Genomic DNA, 21,490 nt, shown 5'->3' with positions numbered 1-21,490 from the left:
AGTCCTGCCATTTCAGGTCAAGGTTGGCTGACTCCAAGGGTGGCAGAGGAAGGTGACAGACAAAAACATGCCAACACTGGGCCTCAAGGAGTCAGAGAGCAAAGGGAGGCATGTCAGAGGGACACATACCTTCGGGGTCCCAGCCCAAGCCAGATCTCAACTTCTAGTACAGCAGTTTATTCAGCTATAAATTAGTCACCTTCTATTGTATAAAAATACCACATATCTTTTCTATCCATTTGATTGATAGTCATTTGGGCTGTTTCCAAGACCTAGCCATTATATACACGGTTAGTATAAACACGGGCGTGCATTTGTCACTGTGGTGTGATGCTTTTAATTCTTCTGAGAACATACCACGAAGAAGAGCTGTGTCAAATGATATCTTTAGTTTTAATTTTTCAAGGAATCATTGCACTAATTTCCACAGTAATTGTACCAGTCTACATTTCCACCAACAATGAAGGGTCTCTTTCCCTCCACAACTCCATTAGTATTTGTTATTGGTGGATTTATCGATAACAGCCATTCTTTATGGGGTGAGATGGAATCTAAGTGTTGTTCAAAATGCATTTCTTGAATGACCAGTGATGCTGAATATTTTTTCATATTTTTATTTGCTGCTTATACTTCTTAATCTGAGAAGTTAATGATGCTCATTTTTTATTAGGTCTTTAAATTTGAGAGGTCTAATATTCTTAGTTGTTCAGGTACTATAAATTTTAGTTCTTGACTAAGGAATAGCTGACAAAATTTTTTCTACTTTGCATTGTTTCTTCACACTTCCACAAAAAAGAAAAAAAAAAAAAACTAAACTCGAGGCATTTCTGGGTAAAAGGATGCACCTGGAGACCATACTCTTAAATGAAATGAATCAGATACATGTGTTCAAAGTTTGTATATTTTTTCTGATGTGAGAAATTGAAAAAGTAAATAAAGCCAAAATATATCATGGATATTATGAAACAAGAAGAAAATATTCAAATGGGATGAGAAACAAGAAAGGGGAAAGGGGAAGGAAGGAAAGGAAAACAGAGAAAAAGGAAAAACTGGAAGCAAAGCTTTTGGAAATAAGAAAGAGAAAAGAGTTGAAGGCAGAGGAGGAAAATTAGAAAGAAGTATAAATATAGATCATGTGTAGGTACAAACTCCTTTTGAACATTGTGATCATTATGTATACATAAAATGTGCCAATAGAATTACTTAATCAAAAATTAAAGATAAAGGAAAAAACGTCACCCTCAGTGAGCCCACCTCCAAACACATGAGCTTTCTGGGGACATTCTAGATCTGAATTGTAACACTGATGAGTGAGGCTAGGCAGATCTTTCTGTATGAAATTATATTCCAGCTTCAAGGAAATCTGTCTTTCCAATAGAAACAAATCATATTTCCAGATAAGTTTCGAGTCTTGACCCTTTTCCTCTTCTCTGCTATTGGGAAAAAAGCCTTGTCCTCCTTGAGACTGCATGTCATTCAGAGATCTTGAAGAAGTTGTTACATGGTCCTTAATCTTTCTTTTAAGACTACAGCCTTATCTAGATTAACAATTTCTGATTTAATTTATTCAATTATTCATAAAACAAATTGTTACTGACTCTATGTTGTGCTCCCCTCCAATATTTCTATTACTTCAGCAGTTCGCACTGGAAAATTTCTGGCTTCTTAAATTTTGCTTAATATGTGGAAAAGAGAAAATGATGTGGTACACATGTTTATATCAGGTAGCAATATATACTAGAAGAAAGGCAGAACTGCCTAAAAAAAACCTCTCTTGTGCTGGGTTTTTTTTTTTCATAGGGATAGAGAGTGAACAGAACACAGCTTGTGGTGACAATGGCTATTTGAGCAGAACTAGGTAAAGCAAGGGAGTCTGCCACACAGATACCTGGGTGCAGAGGGTTCTAGAACAAGTAACCACCAGTGTGAAGCGAGTGCCTTGACTCTCAGTAGTTACACTGGTCAGCAGCCCTATAAAGCTTCCTGGAACTCACAGAGGTCAGTTGACAGTCGTTAGCTATAGAAGTCACAAATTAGCAGCTTGGTTTAAGGGCAGATAAAAGTAAAATTAGAGAGCACATGACCCATTCTACATTCAGCTTAACTGGCATTGTAGCTACATAGTTAACATACACATAAGGGCAATGTTATGATGCTGGGTTGTTAGATATTGCTCATGGGAAATGAGGGATGTCAGGGCTTAGTCCAGATTTTTACTCAGTGTAATGGAGCAGTAAACTGAAACAAAATGATAAAAGGTATGAGTCACTTCGGAAAGAACAAAATGTAGACTTAAAGTATCCCAGACTAACTTACAAAAAATACTGGATTGTCAGGTGACTTCTATTAGACCTCACCTTAGAATTTAGTGGTTTTTTAATGTCAAAATTGGTAGTTCCAAAAGGATTGACCAAATGTATACATATTTATGCTACTTTGGATGATATTTCAAAGCAGCTTTCCTGGATGGCATCTGTGGGCCCTTAGTGCTCCATGACTACAGATCATCTTATCACTAGTGATTTATCTGAAGTAAAGTAGAGGGCTGAACTCTTTGGAATATTTAAGTATATACTGTGATGAAAGGACACATGTGGTAACCATGTTTGACTTCCTTTCTTCATGTCAAAGATTTGTGACAGCTCAGTTTCACCTGTTGAAGTCATTCACTAACTTTTTACTGTATGTCCTCAAAATTAATCGCACAGGCATAAGAACTGACAAATATTTTCAAAGAAACTGCATATATGGCTGGGGGCATAGCTCAGTGTTACAGAGCTCGTCTAGCATGTCAAGTTCAATCCCCAGACCAGAAAACAAAATTACATATTCTCTTCATATTCATCTTCATGCACAGAAAGCAAGTTCTGTAGTAAAACAAAAATTAATCATTTTAATGAAAATTACATTAATAATTTAAAGGACATCTCTGGTAAATATGCATCAAAATACAAAATTTCTATCTCAAAGGAAGTATTTACACACTAAGCAATAAATATTTTTTAAAATATTCCTACTCACCTAACCAAGAATAACTATTAATTTTAGCCCTCTCCTGCATATTTATTTTTATTATTACAATCCTGATGCTTAAGTATAAACATCCACAGATATTTTGTAAGTTGTATCTAATAAAATATATATTTATTTTAAAATGATTGATGATTTTCTTCTTTCATTATACAATTATTCCATGGCTAGGGCCAAAGTTCCATGGCACAGTTTCTGCTTGGCAACCAGGAGGTCATGAGTTCGATTCTCAGTACCAAAAGACCAAAACAAAACAGAAAAGAATTATTCTCAGTAGTAATTCAAGAATATATAGCTCTATTCACTATAGATCAAAAACAAATATTTTTAGACAATTGAACAATGTTAGTAACATCCAATCAGGAAAGCAGGCATGCATGCTTTTCCCTTATAGTACTGGCCATTTTCTATAGTAAAAGTGAAGTTGGCCGAGCCAGCTCAAGGAAGATGCTCTGCTCAAATGCAGCAAACTCACCTGCCAGCATCACCTTCAATCTCTAATTACTTTCTTTCATGAAACGGGTGTTACAGTCTACAAACACATGAACACAAATTGCTAGAGATGGAGTTTTCTCTCCTAAGAGGGAGGGGCTATGTTTTTCACCTGCTTGAGTTAGCTCTGTGATATCCCTAACTCCAGATACTGCTGCAAGTTAAATTATAACATTGCTTCAGGAAATCTCTCCTGTGGTTGGCTACAAGATAAACAACTGCTTATATGAACTGAAAATTTATAAACTTCCAGGAATTAAAAATGTTAATACTTTATTATTCATAATTTGTCTTAAAAATTCAATAACCTTTGAAGCCCAGGATAGAGCTCATGCCTATAACCCTAACAGTCTTGGAACTTGAGGTAGGCTGACATTCAGCTTAGGGTTAGAGAACGCTGCTTAAAAATGAAATGAAACACAGTAAAATAGAATATGGCTAGAGATAGTACTCAGTAATAAGGTCCTGGGTTTAACTTAGTAAAATAAAACAAAATTTGACAAAACAATTAATTGTTAAAATAATCACTCTGACTTTATAGTTCTAAATATTTATTATATAACAACACACGTTATTCTCTTTGAGTATATTTTGCCTACAGTTCTTCTACAGGTTTACTGATTAAATTTGTCAGTATTGCATGTATAATATATTTACAGTTATAAATAACATAAAGTGTTTTTAAACCAATTTAAATTTTTCAGATAATGAACTTTATTTCAGCAGTAATTATCTTTTTTTGATTAATTAACATAAAAATTTTCTGAAATCTTAGAGTAACTTCAAATCTTATACCTTTCCTAAGTAGGTATTTCTTAACTGATACTGAGTTTGTTATCTACATCAAATGTATAAAACCCTAAAATTTATGCAATGTTGCCTGTAATTTTTATGGCTTTAGAGAAGCTTCCATATTTGAATCTGTAAACTTTGCTCATTTTCACAGTATTGAGAAGCTATACTGTAAAGAGGCATATGGCTAAAAATGTTTAAAATATATATTCATAAACTGTGCTAATTTACTTCAAAAGGATGAGGCATTACCCTTTATAATTATTCTCCTCATGGTTTTCTTTATAAAATTAAATTACTATAATTAAAAATTATATAACACTCTTCTAAGAAAGCACTTTGTATCCAAGATATAGAGAACATAGAAGATAATCTTTTGTTAATATATGATATTGTCCTAAAATAAGGTCATTCTTACAAATCATGTGAAGTGAATCCTATGTAAATTTTAGAGGTTATACATGATTCACCAGACAAATTATTTGTCTGTATTAGTGATAACTAACATTTAAAGGTATATATATATATATATATAATTAACAATATTAAACTGTTATTTATCCCGGTATAAAAATAAATTGGATTTTTATCTCTGTTGAAATGAAATTCTGTTGAATTCATCCACTCTTACACTACTGAAAAGCAAGTGTTTTGGCTTGTCTTTAGCTGCCCCCAAGACCTCATGCCATCATAGGTGGAGATACTGCAGAGGCAGCTGGATCCACACTGTATGATTGACTTATGGTGCACTGTTAGGATGTCAGAGGGTTGCATCAAGGGTATGTGATTGCTAACTCAGTCTACTAATTGGTTTGGCAGCTGCTTTAATCCTGGTATCCTGGAAAGAAGATAAAGATGCAGAAAGTAACTACATGGTCCCTTCTTGCTTTGCTACCTTGTGCCCAGCATAAACTATTTATCCTCTCTGATGCCCCTCAGCCAATGCCACCCTGCCTTGGGGCTAGCCGATGGAGGACTGAAACCTTTATAAATTGAGTTAAGTGCACTGTTGCTCCCTTAACGCTGAGTGTTAGGTATTTTGCTTTGGCAATGAGGAAAGGACCTAAGACAGCAAGTTCCAAGGACTTTTGTGTAACATACCCAAATGAAAAATATTTTAAAATAGGTTATCTGCTTTATGTTGGCTTCTTCATATTTTTAATAATTCAAAAAGAATTCCTGGATTTGGTTCAGTGTCATATGAAACAATCTCAATTAAAATTCAACTCTGAGTGTTGATAAGCAAGATATTTAAATACAAATAATAAGGAAAAATGAACATGAAATGTGAAAAGAATATCAGGAAAGTTTGATAAAATAGAAGGTAGGAATGCAATACTAATAGAATAAATTCTGTGCTAGACATCTTTCAGGAGGGTAGAACATACAAAATAAACCAAATACAATGATATACTGTATATTTATTAATAGCACAGATATAAATTCATATTGTATAAAAAGAACAATTAGCACATGAGGCAAAGCATGCCAAAAATTCTGGAAGGATCTAAGTAAATCCAGCCACAATATGTTTTTTTTTTTTTCATTATTAAAAGGCAAACAGACATAATTTATGAAGTATTTTCTTCACAATATAAAAGATTTTTACGTAATAGTCTTTAAAATCAGTACACATAAAAGAAATGTGTCTTAAAAGTAAAAGAAATACATAGTAAAAGTAAAGTAAAATATAACAGAAAAATGGAAAAGGTCAAAAGACTGTAAATACTTTGGCTTGTTGGCAGCTGTCAAAAGCTAACTCTGTACCTCTCTAGCAGCAATCTGGAGTGCCTAAACCTTTTACAAAGCATTTGGCAACACTTATTATCATTTACAATTCAAAATGGATGTACATCTTATCCTTTTATTTCTAATGTTTAGAATTTTTTTCATAGAAGCAAATGCATCCAGTTACAGCATTTACATTTATGGAAAAAATACTGGGTACAGTATATAATCTTATCCTAAGGTACTAATTTATTTAATTACAGCATAGCCACACAACACAGCACATTGATGGGTTCTTTACTTTATTCATTTATTATGTCTATTCTTTTCTGATATGTGAATACTCTATGATATAAGCCAAACACCAGAATCAAGCAATATGATGAGTCAAAATCTCTAACTTCATTTTGCAGTAATTTTCTGGGAAGAGAGAACACAAGATCAATAAGCAGATTATCAGTGTGCTAACAATGAAAGGAGAATTTTTTAAAAAGACGTGGGCAGTATGTAGCTGAATTGTGGATTAACAAATTCTATATGATGGGGTTACAGAGCATTCACCTTGGGAGTGTCCAGATCCAAGGAGGTGAATGGAGCATTTCTTGTCTATGAAATTGTTCCAAAACCCTAGAGGAAAAGCTCCTCTGAAAAGTATGTCTGGTTGGCACTGACTACCTGAAAGAGTACAAATAACTCTGAAACCCTCATCTTCCTGTACAATGCAAAGATAAGCTACCCCCAAAGCAACTTCTTAGAATCAATCCACTATTTCAGGGATTTTCATGGCTTTTGAAACAAAAGCCTAGAAGAGTAGACAATCTGAATGTGGATGATTAACCAGGTACTTCACTGAAAGCTTAGAAGCTCTCTTTGATCTATTTCTAAATTTATTCGGGAAATTAGTTTGGGATCTAGATTCTAGGAAAAATCGCAGAACACGCTATTTTCAAGAATGATTATTGGAGAGACAAGGGTGGATATGAATTTTTTAATTTTTAAAAAATCAGTGTGCTAGTTTCTGTAAGGAACCCCTTCATCCTACACCAATTTTCTTTAGGATCAGGAAAAATACACTAAATTAATGTTATGTCTCTGAAATAAGATCTGACTAAAATGCATACACATATACAGCAGCTGCCAAAATTTTAATCAATAAATTCAAAAGTAAATTTGAGAACCACTTCTAAAGGATTATGTACTATAATTTCTTGCTAAAATTCATTATATATACACATATTGAAAGACTATCTTTATATCTAAAGGTAATACATTAGTTGCACTATTATATTCAATTATTTTGAGATAGATAAGATTCATAAATCAAAAAGTTAAGTTTATAACAAATTTCTTTAAAGTAAGAAAAAATGCACAATATTTAAAAATATATAAATTGTAGGTGATCTTGGTTAGCTTTTAATGTTGTTAAACATTATCCTTTGAGGGTTGCATGTGAGAATGGGTGTTCATGCTTCTCTGAGAAGCGACGAAGGCCACACGCAGGCATTTTAGAGATGTGGCATATGCTGGCATTGCTGCCATTTTACCTTCTGTTGCCCTTTGGAAGGAAAACATTTAAATCTTTAAAAGATTAAACCCATGTTTCAATATTATTTTTATCAATTAAATTTATACTTTTATTCAAATGAATATCTATTTCTATCTGTCTGTATTCATGTATTTGGTACAGGATCTCATAAGCAGTTCAGACTTGTAGTGATCCTCCTGTTTTCAGCCTCTGCAGAGCTGGGATTTCAAGGGCGGGCCACCACGCCCAGTCTCATTGGCTGGCTCAGCTCCCCATGTGTGGGGGGCGACAGGTCGGCATGCAGTGCCTGGGATTGAGCCAAAGCAGGTGCTTAGTCCACTGAGCTATCTCCCAGGTCTCTAATTCATATTTCTAAGAAATTAAAATGTGAGACCATTACATACATTTTGAAAGAATATTTTAAGAATTCATGGCTCTTTTATTTATCTTCAGCCATAACATTTCATTTATGGATATTTTCTATTATCCACCGATCCATTATATACAAAGCCAAATTTAAGAAGTATGAAGACACAATCTTGAAATGTGTTACCATCGAGGAAAGACTGAATGTGTTTACTAAGAATATAGATGCAAAAATTTTATTCCAAAATTTTATCACTATTTCTATGTCATTCTGCTTTTTACTGCTTTGATAAAATATTGAAAATATTTGTGTCTGAATTTTTAACTGGAATCTAAATCCTCTCTGAGAAAACATTTCATTTTCCATTAATAAGTATTTTCTCAGATGCTTCTTTTCCTTGCAAAATACATCTGCAATGCGTGGAAGAAGAGTTCTGATTTTTTGATCATTATGTTAGCAATGAAGTAGTGTTCTGTTCTAAAGAATTCTTTAAGTGTAAATTCTCATCTCAAAACAAAGCATCAATTTAGACATCTTACTGCTTCTTTCAGGCCTCAGTAATGCTTTTGTCTTCTTGTTTTGGCTTCCACTTTCATGAAGGGCTTTGAACCAGTCCCGTAATCTGTTTGCCACTTCTCTGAATTCCAGGTCGCTGCATGCTAAAATCAAAGAGAAACAACATAAATTCTTACGACAATTTATCAGGATTCCAAATACTATTTCACATTGTTCCATGAATTTGAATTATAATAGTGGCTAGAATAAAGAAAAAACAAACTAATCCTTTTCTTAAATCAAACATTGAATTTGTACTTCAAACTTAATAAGATTTGATATAAAATCACATTTTATGTAGTACAAAATATTTTTAGTAGAATTTACCTTACACTCCTTGAAGAAATAGAATTTTAACTGAAGATTCTTATTGTTACCATCACACAAAGCCTGATATTTAGGTTATTAATATCGGATGGGGGGGGCAGCTGAAAAACTCAAAGCTAGAAAATCCAAAATGAATACTATCCATTCATTATTAGCTAAATATTTACCTATTAAATACACATGACTTAGTCTTCCTCACTAATGTAGCACTCAAATCCAAGACCACCTTTCGACTACTTTGAAAATATAAAGGAAACAATTACTGTGATCTGCTCTCGTAGATCCATCTCTTCTGTGTGTTGCCGAGATACAGATTTCTCAACCATCAAGCATCGCATATTAAAACTTACGTTGATTATTTTGTTAAAAATAATTCTAGTCCAGGAATATATAGTTCAATGCCTGACAAGTGTGAAGTTTCAATTCCAGGCAACAATAGTAATAATAATAATAATAATAATAATAATAATAATAATAAATAACAATAATAATATTTATAACATGAACACAGAAATTAGATTGCTTTCCCATTTTTCAACGGCAACTGTTTTAGTAGGCTTTGTGTTGCTGCTACAAAATACCCGAGACAGCCAACTTAAAAGAAGAAAGTTTTATGACTTGGTAAATTGGCTTCGTCGCTTCTGAGATTGTCATGTGGCTGAACAGATGGGGAGAAGCACGTGGTACAGGAAAATAAGAATGTTGCTTAAAATCAAAACCCAGAAATTCCATGTGACCCAGCTATTCCCCTTCTAGGTATCTTCCCTAAAGAGGTAAAGATACATGCACCGTGCGGCAATACATGCATATGCTCATAGCAGCATAGCTCATAGTAACTGAATTTTGGAATCAGCCTATCTGTCCAGCAACAGATAAATAGGTAAAGCAAATATGTTATTTATATACTATGGAGTACTACTCTGCTAGAGAGAAAGACAAGCTTTAGGCATTTTTTAGGTCCGTGACTACATATCGAGACCATAATTTTAAGTGAAGCAAATCAGAAACAGTTTAAATATCACTGTACAGGAAAGCAAGATAGCTCAGTGGACTAAGAGCTGTGTAGGTGAGCCGTGGGACAGGTCCTCCACCCCATCCCAGCTCTGCCTGTGGGTGCACTGAGCCAGTGACCAAGTTCATACGTGGTGGTGCACGCCTGTAATCCCAGCACTGGGGGCGGTGGGGCTGAAAATAGGAGGCACTACAAGTCCGAGCTGCATAGCGAGAACTTGTACCAAATACATTAATAAATAAATAAATATCATTTCAATTATGTAAGAAGTTCAAAGTATAAATAGGGAGCAGATTGACAAAGAGAGAGAAAAAGAGAGAGAGACAGAGAGAGAGAGAGAGAGAGAGACAGACAGACAGACAGACAGACAGACAGAGTTTGAGATGTGGGAAGAATGTATTCAAATTAGAGGGGAATAAGAGTTGGTGGTGAGCGAACAAGGAAGGAAAAGTAATTTTTTAAAATTTTTATCTTTAAAAAATGTTTTAAAGAGAATTTAAAAATTTGCAATAAAAATTAGAAATGATACAGAATTTCACTAAACAAAATAACAGGAAATGAACAATGGTTATTATGTTGCATAACATTGTTTTCAAATTAGCTGTTTAGATTTCCAAATATAAGCATGTAAAATCAATAAGAAAAAAGTTGCAAGAAATTGAAAACAAAAACAGTAAGAAAGGAGTAAGGCGCTCCTTTCAATAAACTGGCAAATCAGCAGTATAACTATCCAAGTTATCCCACATATATACATAAATGTCTTTTCCTTTACTTCTTTCTCTATTTTCCTCTTTTCCTCATCCCAGTTGTTCTTACCTTTGAACAGATTCTTGCCCTTTACAGTATCAACTGCATCTTTCAGATTTTATTTACTGTCAGGTTCTTACACTAGTGAGATAATACTAGGTTTACATATGTGGGTCTGATTTATTTCACTTATGACTGTGATCTCTAGTTGCATTCATTTACTAACAAAAGTCTTGATTTTATCCCTTTCATAGCTGAGTAATATTCCATTGTGTAAAAAAATCACAACTTTTTTATCCATTCTTCAGTTTATGGGCATTTGGGTTCTTTCCAGGTAAAAGCTAAGACAAATTATGTAGCTATAAATATGGATACACATCTATCTACCACTGTGATATCATAGTTTTAGTTCTTCTAGAAAAACATGGGACTTCCAATCTTAGCTTTTTGAAGAATCTCCACACTGATTTGCCATACTGGTTATATCAGTCTGCACTCCCACCAACAGTGGAGAAAGGTTCCTTTTTCTGCAACATCCCTTCATCATTTGTTATTGGCTGAACTCTTTTCTTTTCTCTCTTTTTTTTTTTTTTTTTTGATGTATTTAGTACAAGGTCTACACAGATCAGACTCAAAGTGATCCTCCTATTTTCAGCCTCCCAAGTGCTGAGATTACAGGCATGTGCTACCAACCCAGTCTCAGTCACCTTCTCAGGGCACCCTGGGGGCATGGCCAGCATGCATGCTGGGGGAATTGACCCCCATCCCCACACCTGCCTAAACGGGTACTTTAATCTGCTGAGCTATCTGACAGCCTGGTTGAATTCTTGACGATAGCCTCTCTTTCCGGAGTGAGATCTCAGTGGTGTTTTAATTTGCATTTCTTGAATGATCAATGATTTTGAATATTTTCATATGTTTATTTTCCATTTATATTTTTTCATCATAGGGATACGTAGAGAGTTCAGGAACAAAAAAATAAACTACATGGGAAATACTTCAAAGATTTCCTTTTTCTTTTTCTTTCTTTTTTTGTGGAACCTGGGCTTGAACTCAGGCTCTTGTGCTTACCAGGGAAACATTTATTCCTGGGCCATCTCCCAGGCCCATCAAAGATATTTTTATGAGGAAGAAGTAATATAGAATTTCAAACCAAGATAATAGGAGATTAACAGTGGTTAATATATTGCATAATGTTATCTTCAAAGTACTTTCTCCAACTACAAAATTTAGGTATATAAAAGGGATTTAATGACAAAAAATTAATGAAAAAATAGAAATGGAGCCATTATTGAAGTGTCCTGGAGGTTGACAGGAGGGGAAGGGAAGAGAATAAAAAAATGAATGAAGAATGCTTACTCATAGGGACACATCTCCCATGACGAAGTAACCATATACTGAAACTATGAACTAAAAGCTCAGCAGCCCTGTTCCTGCCTGGCAAGCATTAGATCCTCAGTTCAATTTCCAAATTCAAAATCAAGCAAAGAAACAAAACAAAAATAACAAAAAGAATAAAATATGAAAAAGTACAAAAAAAAAAAAAAAAAAAAGAAGTTCATCTGAAGTGAACCAGAGAGAGAACTAGATCCTGAAAGAAGGATAAAATACAGTATTCAGGGGCCACCAGCAACACACACACACCTAACTAGGCCCCACTCTAAGTTGTCATCACCTCTCCAGAGCAGCGTCAACTTACGAACACATCAGTGTGTTACTTTTGAACTTAGGGCCCACGTGATCCAGCCTTGCTGCAGAGGCCACAGCCCAGAAGACTGCCACTTGAGGGACAAGTCCTCAGCACGAATTAGTTCTGATCCAAAGTGTACCAGGATCAGCATGTGACATGATAATGGAAACTTCACTTCAGCATTTCAAAACAAGATAATAGGCGATTAACAATGGTTATTATACTGCATAGTTATTGTCAAAGTAGTTTCTCTAATTACAAAATTGAGCTATATAAAGGAATTTAATGACAAAAAAGTTAACGAAAAAAATAAAAATGGAGATTTTATTGATATGTTGTGAAAGAAGGGCTGACGGGAGGGAAAGGGAAGAGAATAAAAAAAGAACAAAGACGTGAGGCTTTATATACCCTTATAACACATATCACCATGGCTAAAACTCTACACCAGGTTGGATATGTGAGATTCTATAGACAGCAAGAGGCCTGTGGTAATAACACTATTAGTAATACAAGTACAGCCAACATTTTGACCCTACCCTTTCAAGGTCAGTGAAGACTCAGGACATAGGAGAACCTGTACTGTAATAGTATGTAACTCAGTTGTGTCCCAAATTTTCTGATCAAGGAGATTATGGGGCCAAAGAGGAAAGTGATCAATGATGTAGAGTGTGCCTAAGAAGAGTCACATGGAGAGAAAACATTTTCTCAGGCTTTCACAGAGAGCAAATTGGTCAAGCAATGGCTGTGACTCATACACATGGCTGACACTGACAAAAGATCTACAAACTGTGGTACAGGGTTTCAGGATAAATCCTGAAGGGATTTGACTGACCTTATCAGATACAAAAGTTACATTTTTTGTTATATAGGTCTTGCTTTATCTTGTTCTTAACCATACAGCAGAAAAGTAAAAAAATGAGGTAGAAAAAGTAAAGCCATATTAATATGCTGAGCTATAAAAGGCTCAAGTCAACAACTTCTGACATTGACAGTCCTATGGAAAACCCACTACTATTATGGACTACTGGACTATATTGGAATATTTTGCTCAATTCACACACCTACAATACTTAAATGACAATGGAATATCCTTCTCTGACACAACTAAACAAAAAAAGGGGATACAAATGAATGACCATTTTGTATCTGTATATTCAAAAATAGGATACATATAAAGCTACTTTCTCTTAATTCAATGAATGGAAAGATTTGTTCTATTAGTGTTTGTGGACAGGATATCATGTCTGCATCTTGTACAATGAATAACCTCTAAGACAACAATATGCAATATATTAATTATTGAAACTGTCCTACTAATCAGTTTGGAAACTGTCTCATTGCTATTTGTTTGCCAATAAAATTATTAAAAAATAAAATAAAAATTAATACAAGTTACAGTGCACATTTGTACTTACTTATATTAACACAAGTAATCTTGTTGACAACTCTATGAAGTATTCTTTAAAAACTGAGAAATTGAGTAACAGAGTATTGAAGGACTCTTCTGAATTCACAAGTAGATAAGCTAAATTAAATCCAGAAGTAAAGGTTTCAGAATCCAAGGGCTTTCTCAGTACAGCAAGTCACCTTAGAAACCTCAACAAACATTAATTGTGTAGTGAATGCTGATCCAGAACAAAGATACAAGCACTGTTTCAATCCAAGCTTGCAAATCTTCCATTTCATTAAGTGATGATAGAAATAGTGAGTTGCTTCTCAGTCTCAGAGATATTTGATGTAAACAGTACAAGTTTTTAAAAGAAAACACAAAAAACCCATGAAGTGTAATTATATTTTCCTCACTTTAAAGGAATCACATTTTCAGGTCTGTATCTGAAAACAGTTAAAAACCGATCATGGGGATCTTATTGAGCAACAAGCTGTCCTGGATGCTGTCATTGATTTCACACCAGCTGACAAGAACCATGATAGGAATTTCTCAGTACGATACCTTTCACATTCTTGTTTTCTTTTACAGAAACCATAATAATGTTATCATTTTTGGAACTTGTAATTCAATCTGTCTTTATCAAGAGAAAATATCTACCTCCTGAAATACAGAAGTATATTGTTGGTAGGATGGAATTACTATTCACAGAGTAGCAAAGTCTTATTTATGCCCATCAGCCCATATCTAGGACAATTGCTTGATGGTCTCCAGTGATCTGGGACTGCTCCTTTGCAGAAGTCAGTTAATACATGGTCCTCTCATTCTCTAACAGTTATACTACTTGGTTTGTTTTCTAGAAATAATATTTTATAGTCACATTGCAAGAAATAAACTTTGTGAGGTTTTACATTTAATTTTTGTATTAAACTGGAAACATTAGGCTGAAGGAGTTTTATCTTTGTAACTATACAAGTTGAGATGCCTTAATTTTAGAACTGCAAGAAAAGTAAATCAATGCCTGTTACTCATTAATCGAATCTTGTTTGTAGTTAGTAATAAACAATAAGGTAATGTATTTTGCTATCATAATAAAATGATCTACATTAAAACTGAATAAATGAAAATTTGAGTTTCACATTAAAATTTTTCGATTATGCTAAAGTACTAAGTAGAACATGATATTACATAAATCAAATGATGAATGCAAAGGAATAGCTCCTGTAGATTAAGAATTACATATGTGTGTGCATATATACATACCACAAGCATTGACAAAGACAAAAAAGTTCTATGATACAGAATAAAGACAAAAGATGGGAGATAAGAGAAAGTTCATGAAAGATCACCTAAAGTCTAATATCTGGTGTAGAAGTTTTAAGACACATATACACACATAACATTTTTCAAAATTTCTATTATAGGTTTGGTGCAATAGCTCAGCGGATTAAAGCATGTGCTCAGGCAGAGTGCAGCAGCCAGGGTTCGATTGCTAACCACGCTGTGCCTGCCCCGCCTGTGGGACACACTGAGATGGTACTTAAGACTGGGTGTGGTGGCCTGCAATCGCAGCGTTTAGGAGGCTGAAAACAGGAGAATCACTATGAGTCCGATCTGCGTAATGAGACCCTGTAACCCTGTAGATCCCATACTAATACATTTAAAAATAAATTTCTATTATAAAAATTAAGAGATAGTTCAGTGTTTTAAAAAGAAAAAAATATGGGAACAAATTAAAAATTAAAGAGTGTCTACAGTAGGCACTCAATCAGCCTGGTTGCTCAAGAATCTGTAGCAGAAAGGTTTAAAGGAGGCAACAAAGTGAACGTTGAATGTGCTAAGGAAAATATATTTCCTTCTAGCTTTCCACATCTATTCAAGTACCAAAATAAAGGCATTTTTATTTGTTGAAGAAATTACATATGTTGCATTTAATCATATGAAATCCAGCCGCAGGAAAATTGTTTACATGATTAAGGCAAACAAAGATAGGAAACTCACAAAAGGGGGATTCAGTAAACAAAATCTACATAGAGAACTCATACTAGAAGTGTAGGTCAGAAAGACCAAGTAAAGTGGTATCTATAAAAGTTGAGGGGATGACTAGCAAATAATGTCTTATTGACAGCTTAAAAACTTGTACTCATAATAACAGCATGGATGAAATGGTAGAATTCATTTAAAATTGAAGGGGGTATCACTCCATCTATCGAGACAGGAAAAATGCAATGAAATAATTTTAGCATAAATTTTTACTTTTCCATTAACAATATTTCCATCATCAAAATTGTAAATGTCTTGATATGCAATGTGATCCATCTTAAAAAGAAATTTTAAAATCTTAGTCGTTAGAGAATAGAATGTAAATGCTATCAATTTTAGCAGTAAGTGGCCGATCTCCAACAGTAAGAACAAGAAATGAAAGTGAAGCCAGGAAAAGAGGCAATGTGAATTATTTCATTTTACAAAGATGAGGCGATATGCTAAGGAATTTGAAACTACAAAGGCATTTCATATTTGCTTTACTAATAAAGTTTTGCTTTGTAAATAACAAATAATCAGGAGAAATTAAGCAAGGCCTTATGCAAATGTTGGAAAATGAGAGAGAATTAACATATATTGCCACTTACTAAAGAAAAAAATCCTTAAGGCAGTACTTGAACATGGCAATTCCCTTGTGAATGGGCTAATCACCAGGTGGCAGAAACCTCCAATACTTGAAAATGATCACTTCTTTGACTAGGGGCCAAGGAAGAGAAATGAGGAGAGGTGGAGCAGGAGGTGGAGTGATTCACTCATGTGACCCAGACTATCTGTATCTTGGAACCAGTGGACCACAGACCAGAACCTCTGAAACTATGAAACAAAATAAATCCTTACTCCTTTAAATTGTGCATATCGGATATTTTGCGACAAGGATGGAAATCATTGAAATCTAATAAATGAGTTACAATGTTACATTAAATATGAATATGTTGAATATTGTTGATCACAGCGGCCTGGGTTCGATCCCCGGCATGCCGTGCCAACACCACCCCCAGGGCACGCTGAGATGGCATTTGAGACTGGATGTGGTGGTGCAGGCCTATAATTCCAGTGCTTGGGAGGCTGATAACAGGAGAATCATTATGAATCTGATCTATGTAGTGAAACCCTGTAGACCCTCTACTAAATACAATTTAAATAAATAAATAAAGGTCATATTGTTGAATATAACCATTACAGATCATATTTTACAATCCAATATCAGAATATTAACTTCTATTATGCCACCTTTTGACTTACAGAATTTATGTTCCTTGGCCAAATCTTGAGTATTTAATCACAAATCTGATGCTCTTTAATTAAAATGATTTCTTCGCAAATCTGATGCTCTTAATTAAAATAATTTCTTGTTTGACAGAGAAGAATCTTTTCCTTACCAATAAAGCAGTGTAATATATGAGTAATAAAGATGCAGAAGCACGTTTTCTATTTTCATCTAAGACTTTCAACATTCATTGTGTAGAAAGAATCAAACAGAATGAGAATGGAGACATTTTGGGAGACACCAGGAACACCCACAAACACCCCACACCCTCCAATATAACAGAACACAGCATAAAATGATCACTTCCAAATCTGGAAGCAGTACTTTCACAGACACTGTCTGCTTGTGTCTCCCTCAATCTTGCAGTTCTTATTGCTCAGAGCCATGAGAAATAAGCTTGTGATTTATTGACTTGTGTGTGTGTGTGTGTGTGTGTGTGTGTGTGTGTGTGTGTAAATCTCATTTCTTTTTTTTAAGGAATAAAAAAAAATTTTATTTTTTTATTTTTGTAGAAGAACCAGAGATTGAACTCAGGTCCTTTCACTTGCCAGGCAAGTGCTTATTCTACTGAGCTATCTCCCTGGCCCTAAAAATATTTTTTTAAAAAGTATTAAATGTGATACAAAATTTCACGAAGCAAGATGATAGGACTTCACCAATGGTTAAATCTATGATTTCTGTTGGCGAAAAACCACTCAGTCTGTGGTATTAGGTTTTAAAAATTCAACTGGATTAAAATGCATTATAACATTCTTAAGTGCAAGTATTGAGAACATTTATTAAATAATGAACATTGATGCCTGGCAAAATGAGTTGAGACTGTATTTTTTGAGACTGTATCATATAATTAAGAAAATTGGATATAAAGATAAAGTTCCAGGCAGAGTGGATCCTCTGAGAATGTTCGTCCCAGCGACAGAGATCACACTGCACTTGCATGTGTCTTGAGAGACATTTACAGGTTTGCCTCCAACTGACTCATCTCTATTTTACTTCAACTTAAAGTTGCAACATTTTTTCACGTCATTCATTCTTGCTATTAGAATATTGTTCCTTATGTAATAAGTGATGTATAAAGTAGTGGAGCTAACTTAAATGAACACAATGAAAGTTAGTTCAGAAATTATCACAAGTGATTTGGTAGTTTACCTCACATTAACGTTTGTAGGCATATTTTCCTGAGTCTCTGATTTTCTATTAGGTTTTAAAAAATAAAATTATCACTCTTTATCACTGTTAATAAAAATACTTCCTGTCATCCATTTTCTAAGATTGTAATGTATGGATTCTGATCATCTCCTGATTGGACCAGGTTGGTATGTTACTGGGTATGTTATGAATATCTGGAAGAACATGATTACTTGCAAGCCAAAGGGCTGAAGGCTGCCATGAAGTGAATATTTCCTCACACGATCAGGCCTGCTTCACATAAAAAGTACAAGAATCTTGTCTGTCAATATCAACTCTTATTCCCATTCATAAGGCTGTATTGTTCCAGAGAACTGAAAAAGAGGGCAAGAAAACATGCCCTGAACAGTACAATGCTTTTTTTATTTTTTAATATTTTATTTATTTGGTACAGGGTCTGACTATGCAGCTTGGACTCGTAGTGATCCTTCTGTCTCAGCCTCCCCAGTTCTGGGATTACATGCATGCACCACCACACTGGTATTGGTGGCTGGCTTGGTACAGGGCTGGCACTGCATGTGTTACAGGAGATCAAACCTGGGGCCACGCTATCTCCCTGGACCCTTATTTTATTGTATTTTAATTTATTTCATTTTAGTTTTTGGTACAGAGTCTCACTACACAGTTTGATTCATATTTTTCTTTTTTGCAATTTTAGCTGTGTCTATAAGGTATACAGGGTGTACAGGATTTCACTACATAGATCAAACTCGTAGTCATCTGCCTGTTTTCAGCCACCCAAAGAGCTGGGATTACTGGTGTACACCACCATGCCCATTCTCAATCACCAACTCAGCTCACCCAGGGGACAGGGACGGCTTAGCACGCTGGGATGGACCCTGGCCACTACATCTGCCTAAGCTGGTGCTTTAATCCGCTGAGCTATTTGGCCAGCCCTTGATTCATAGTGAACCTCCTGTTTTTCAGCCGTCCTTGCTCTGGGATTATTGATGGGTAGTACTCAAAATCGAATTTAAATCCTTGTATTTGCCAGGCAGATGCTTAGACACTCCAGAACAAAATGCTTATTTTAAATTGAATAGGAGGAAGGAGAGTGTACTGCTTGTTGAATTCTTTATCATTTGTTCATAGCCATAAATTCTTTTTTTTGTGTGTGACCAACTAAACCCACCCTGGGGGAGGGGTTGGCACAGCACGTGATCCGGAGGATCGAACTGCAGGCCCTGTGCTTGCCTACCTTGCCTAAGCAGGCACTGTAGACCACTGAGCCATCTCCCCAGCCCGGTGAGTTCTTGAATTATCCCTTTTCATTCTAGTTTTGCAAGGCACAGAGAAAGCAATTAATGAATATGCATGAAAATGGAATAGTTTTTCACATTCTGAGTTGTTTTATCACATAACTTTGAGTTTTCACTTTGTCTATATTTTCTTATTTAATCTGTGTTCAGAAATAAATGATTTTTAAGTACACAAGGAGTTACATTATCTTGAAGAACTTTCTGACTTTTTTTTGATGACTTGAAGTATTTTTCAATGAGTATCTCCTTTTTATAGACTCCAGCCTTCCATAAAGATAGTTTAATTCCACAATTTAAAAAGTCAATTTAATTTTTATTTTCCATTATATGAATGATGAGAACTTTAATGTTATTTTTATGATAGTAATACAAATCTATTTTTTTCTGATTAACAGAGCAAAATATGCCAATTTTGCAAGTACATATTTAAAAATGTATATAAATAAGAATATAAAACAATGCATTTAACATTGTTGTGAATAGGCAGTGTATTACAGTATTCATCATTTGTATCAATAATGCATATTTTGTGTAATTTGGATTATGTCAGATAATATTTTCTTTTTTACTTTATAATATATCATACTTACAATTTTTCAGATTTCCAAAATACCTCGTGAATGAATTTTTTATATCAATAATATTGTGAATGTACTATATTAACAATATTATGAATCAACAGAATGGATATTATCATATAAAGTTCTTCTCTTCTGTATTTAGGACAAAGTCTACAGGGTCTACAGGGTCTCACCACATAAATCGGACTAATAGTGGTTCTCCTGTTTTCAGCCTCCCAAGCGCTGGGAATACAGGCTCCCACCATCATGCCCAGTCTCAGTAGCAGTCTCAGTGTGCCGCGGGGGTGGGTCCAGCATGGCGTGCCAGAGATCGAACTCTGGCCCTGTGCTCTGCTAAGCAGGTGCTTTAGTCTGCTGAGTTATTGGGCAGGACCTTGAGCTATCAGGCCAGCCTTATACATTTCTAACTTGATGAAAATCTGTATAATAAATATTATATGTTAAGAATCTATAAATTGATTTTAGCTTCTAGCTTATTTCAAAAGTATGAGTTTTTGTTCAAAAGGAAGGAATTACTGAGTTGAGGAGAACAGGAGAGGGAGTGGGAGAAGCAGATACATGTATGCAAGTAAGCAGGATGGTTGGACAACTGTACTGGGCATTTCTGCTGGTATGTGGAGAGAAGTAGCTACTGCTTTAATTTGTTTTGTCTCCTTTTTACAATTGTCCTTTTTCTCTTCTTAATATTTTATATATTTCCTGTTTTCTTTCTTCTTCCAATTTTGCACACATATATCTGGTGATATGAACAAATGGTTAGAAGACAGCACTAGGCATTACAACAAATATTGTGAAATTCATATTATTTTGTTAAGTAAAATTCTGTATCACTTGTAATTTTTGTTTTAATACTATTTTATACTCTTTAAAAAATTAAAGTAGGGGTTTTTACCATTTATGGGGTTTTCTACTTTATATTTTTAAATTAATGCATAATTTTGCATATTTATGCATTTCAGTGTGATAATTTGATTCTCATGTACAATATGTAATGATCAAGTTGGAGGGATTAGCATTTTTTCTTCTTAAATGTTTATCATATATTTGTATTGGGAAGCCTCAATATCCCCTCTCTAGTTCTTTATAAAATACCTAATAAACTGTCGTGAACATCCTATGGCATCAGACGTCCTCCACCTACCCTGCAGTTGCCCCTCTCAACACTTTGTAGGATCTTGTGGTGGCTGCTCTGCCCCTCTTCTTGAAGATAACTTCTTTGGTTTTCATGTATTCATAAAAAATGAAGTATTTGTCTTTCTTTGTTAGATTTATTGATTTTAATAAAACTACCTTCAGTCCCACCCTAGGTCCCTGTTATGGTTTGTGTCTAGTTGTCCCCCCAAAGCCTCATGCAGTCATGGGGTGAGGACTTCTAGAATTTGTGTTGACTCATGATCCCCTGGGATTATGTGTGATCCAAGGCTGGGATTATGGGTCTTAATACTTCTGGGATTATCCATAGGTGGGTGAGTACTGGGAAGTACCCATAGGTGTGAGTAC

The 21,490-nt window shown here is 34.7% G+C and overlaps 1 protein-coding gene across 1 annotated transcript in view; it reads right to left on the bottom strand.

Moving 5' to 3' along the window:
- Spock3 (SPARC/osteonectin, cwcv and kazal like domains proteoglycan 3) overlaps window positions 1–21,490 on the bottom strand; it is a 64,142-nt gene that overhangs the window by 22,045 nt on the left and 20,607 nt on the right. Inside the window, exon 3 of the mRNA XM_004630713.2 lies at window positions 8,474–8,593. Within this exon, the coding sequence (XP_004630770.1) occupies window positions 8,474–8,593 (120 nt within the window). The remainder of the gene's footprint in view (window positions 1–8,473; window positions 8,594–21,490) is intronic.

This window comes from Octodon degus, unplaced genomic scaffold (genome assembly GCF_000260255.1).
Source record: "Octodon degus isolate 3935 unplaced genomic scaffold, OctDeg1.0 scaffold00036, whole genome shotgun sequence".
Lineage (NCBI taxonomy): Eukaryota > Metazoa > Chordata > Mammalia > Rodentia > Octodontidae > Octodon > Octodon degus.
The sequence above is the reverse complement of the archived record's forward strand: the minus strand, read 5'-3'. Positions and strand labels throughout refer to the sequence as shown.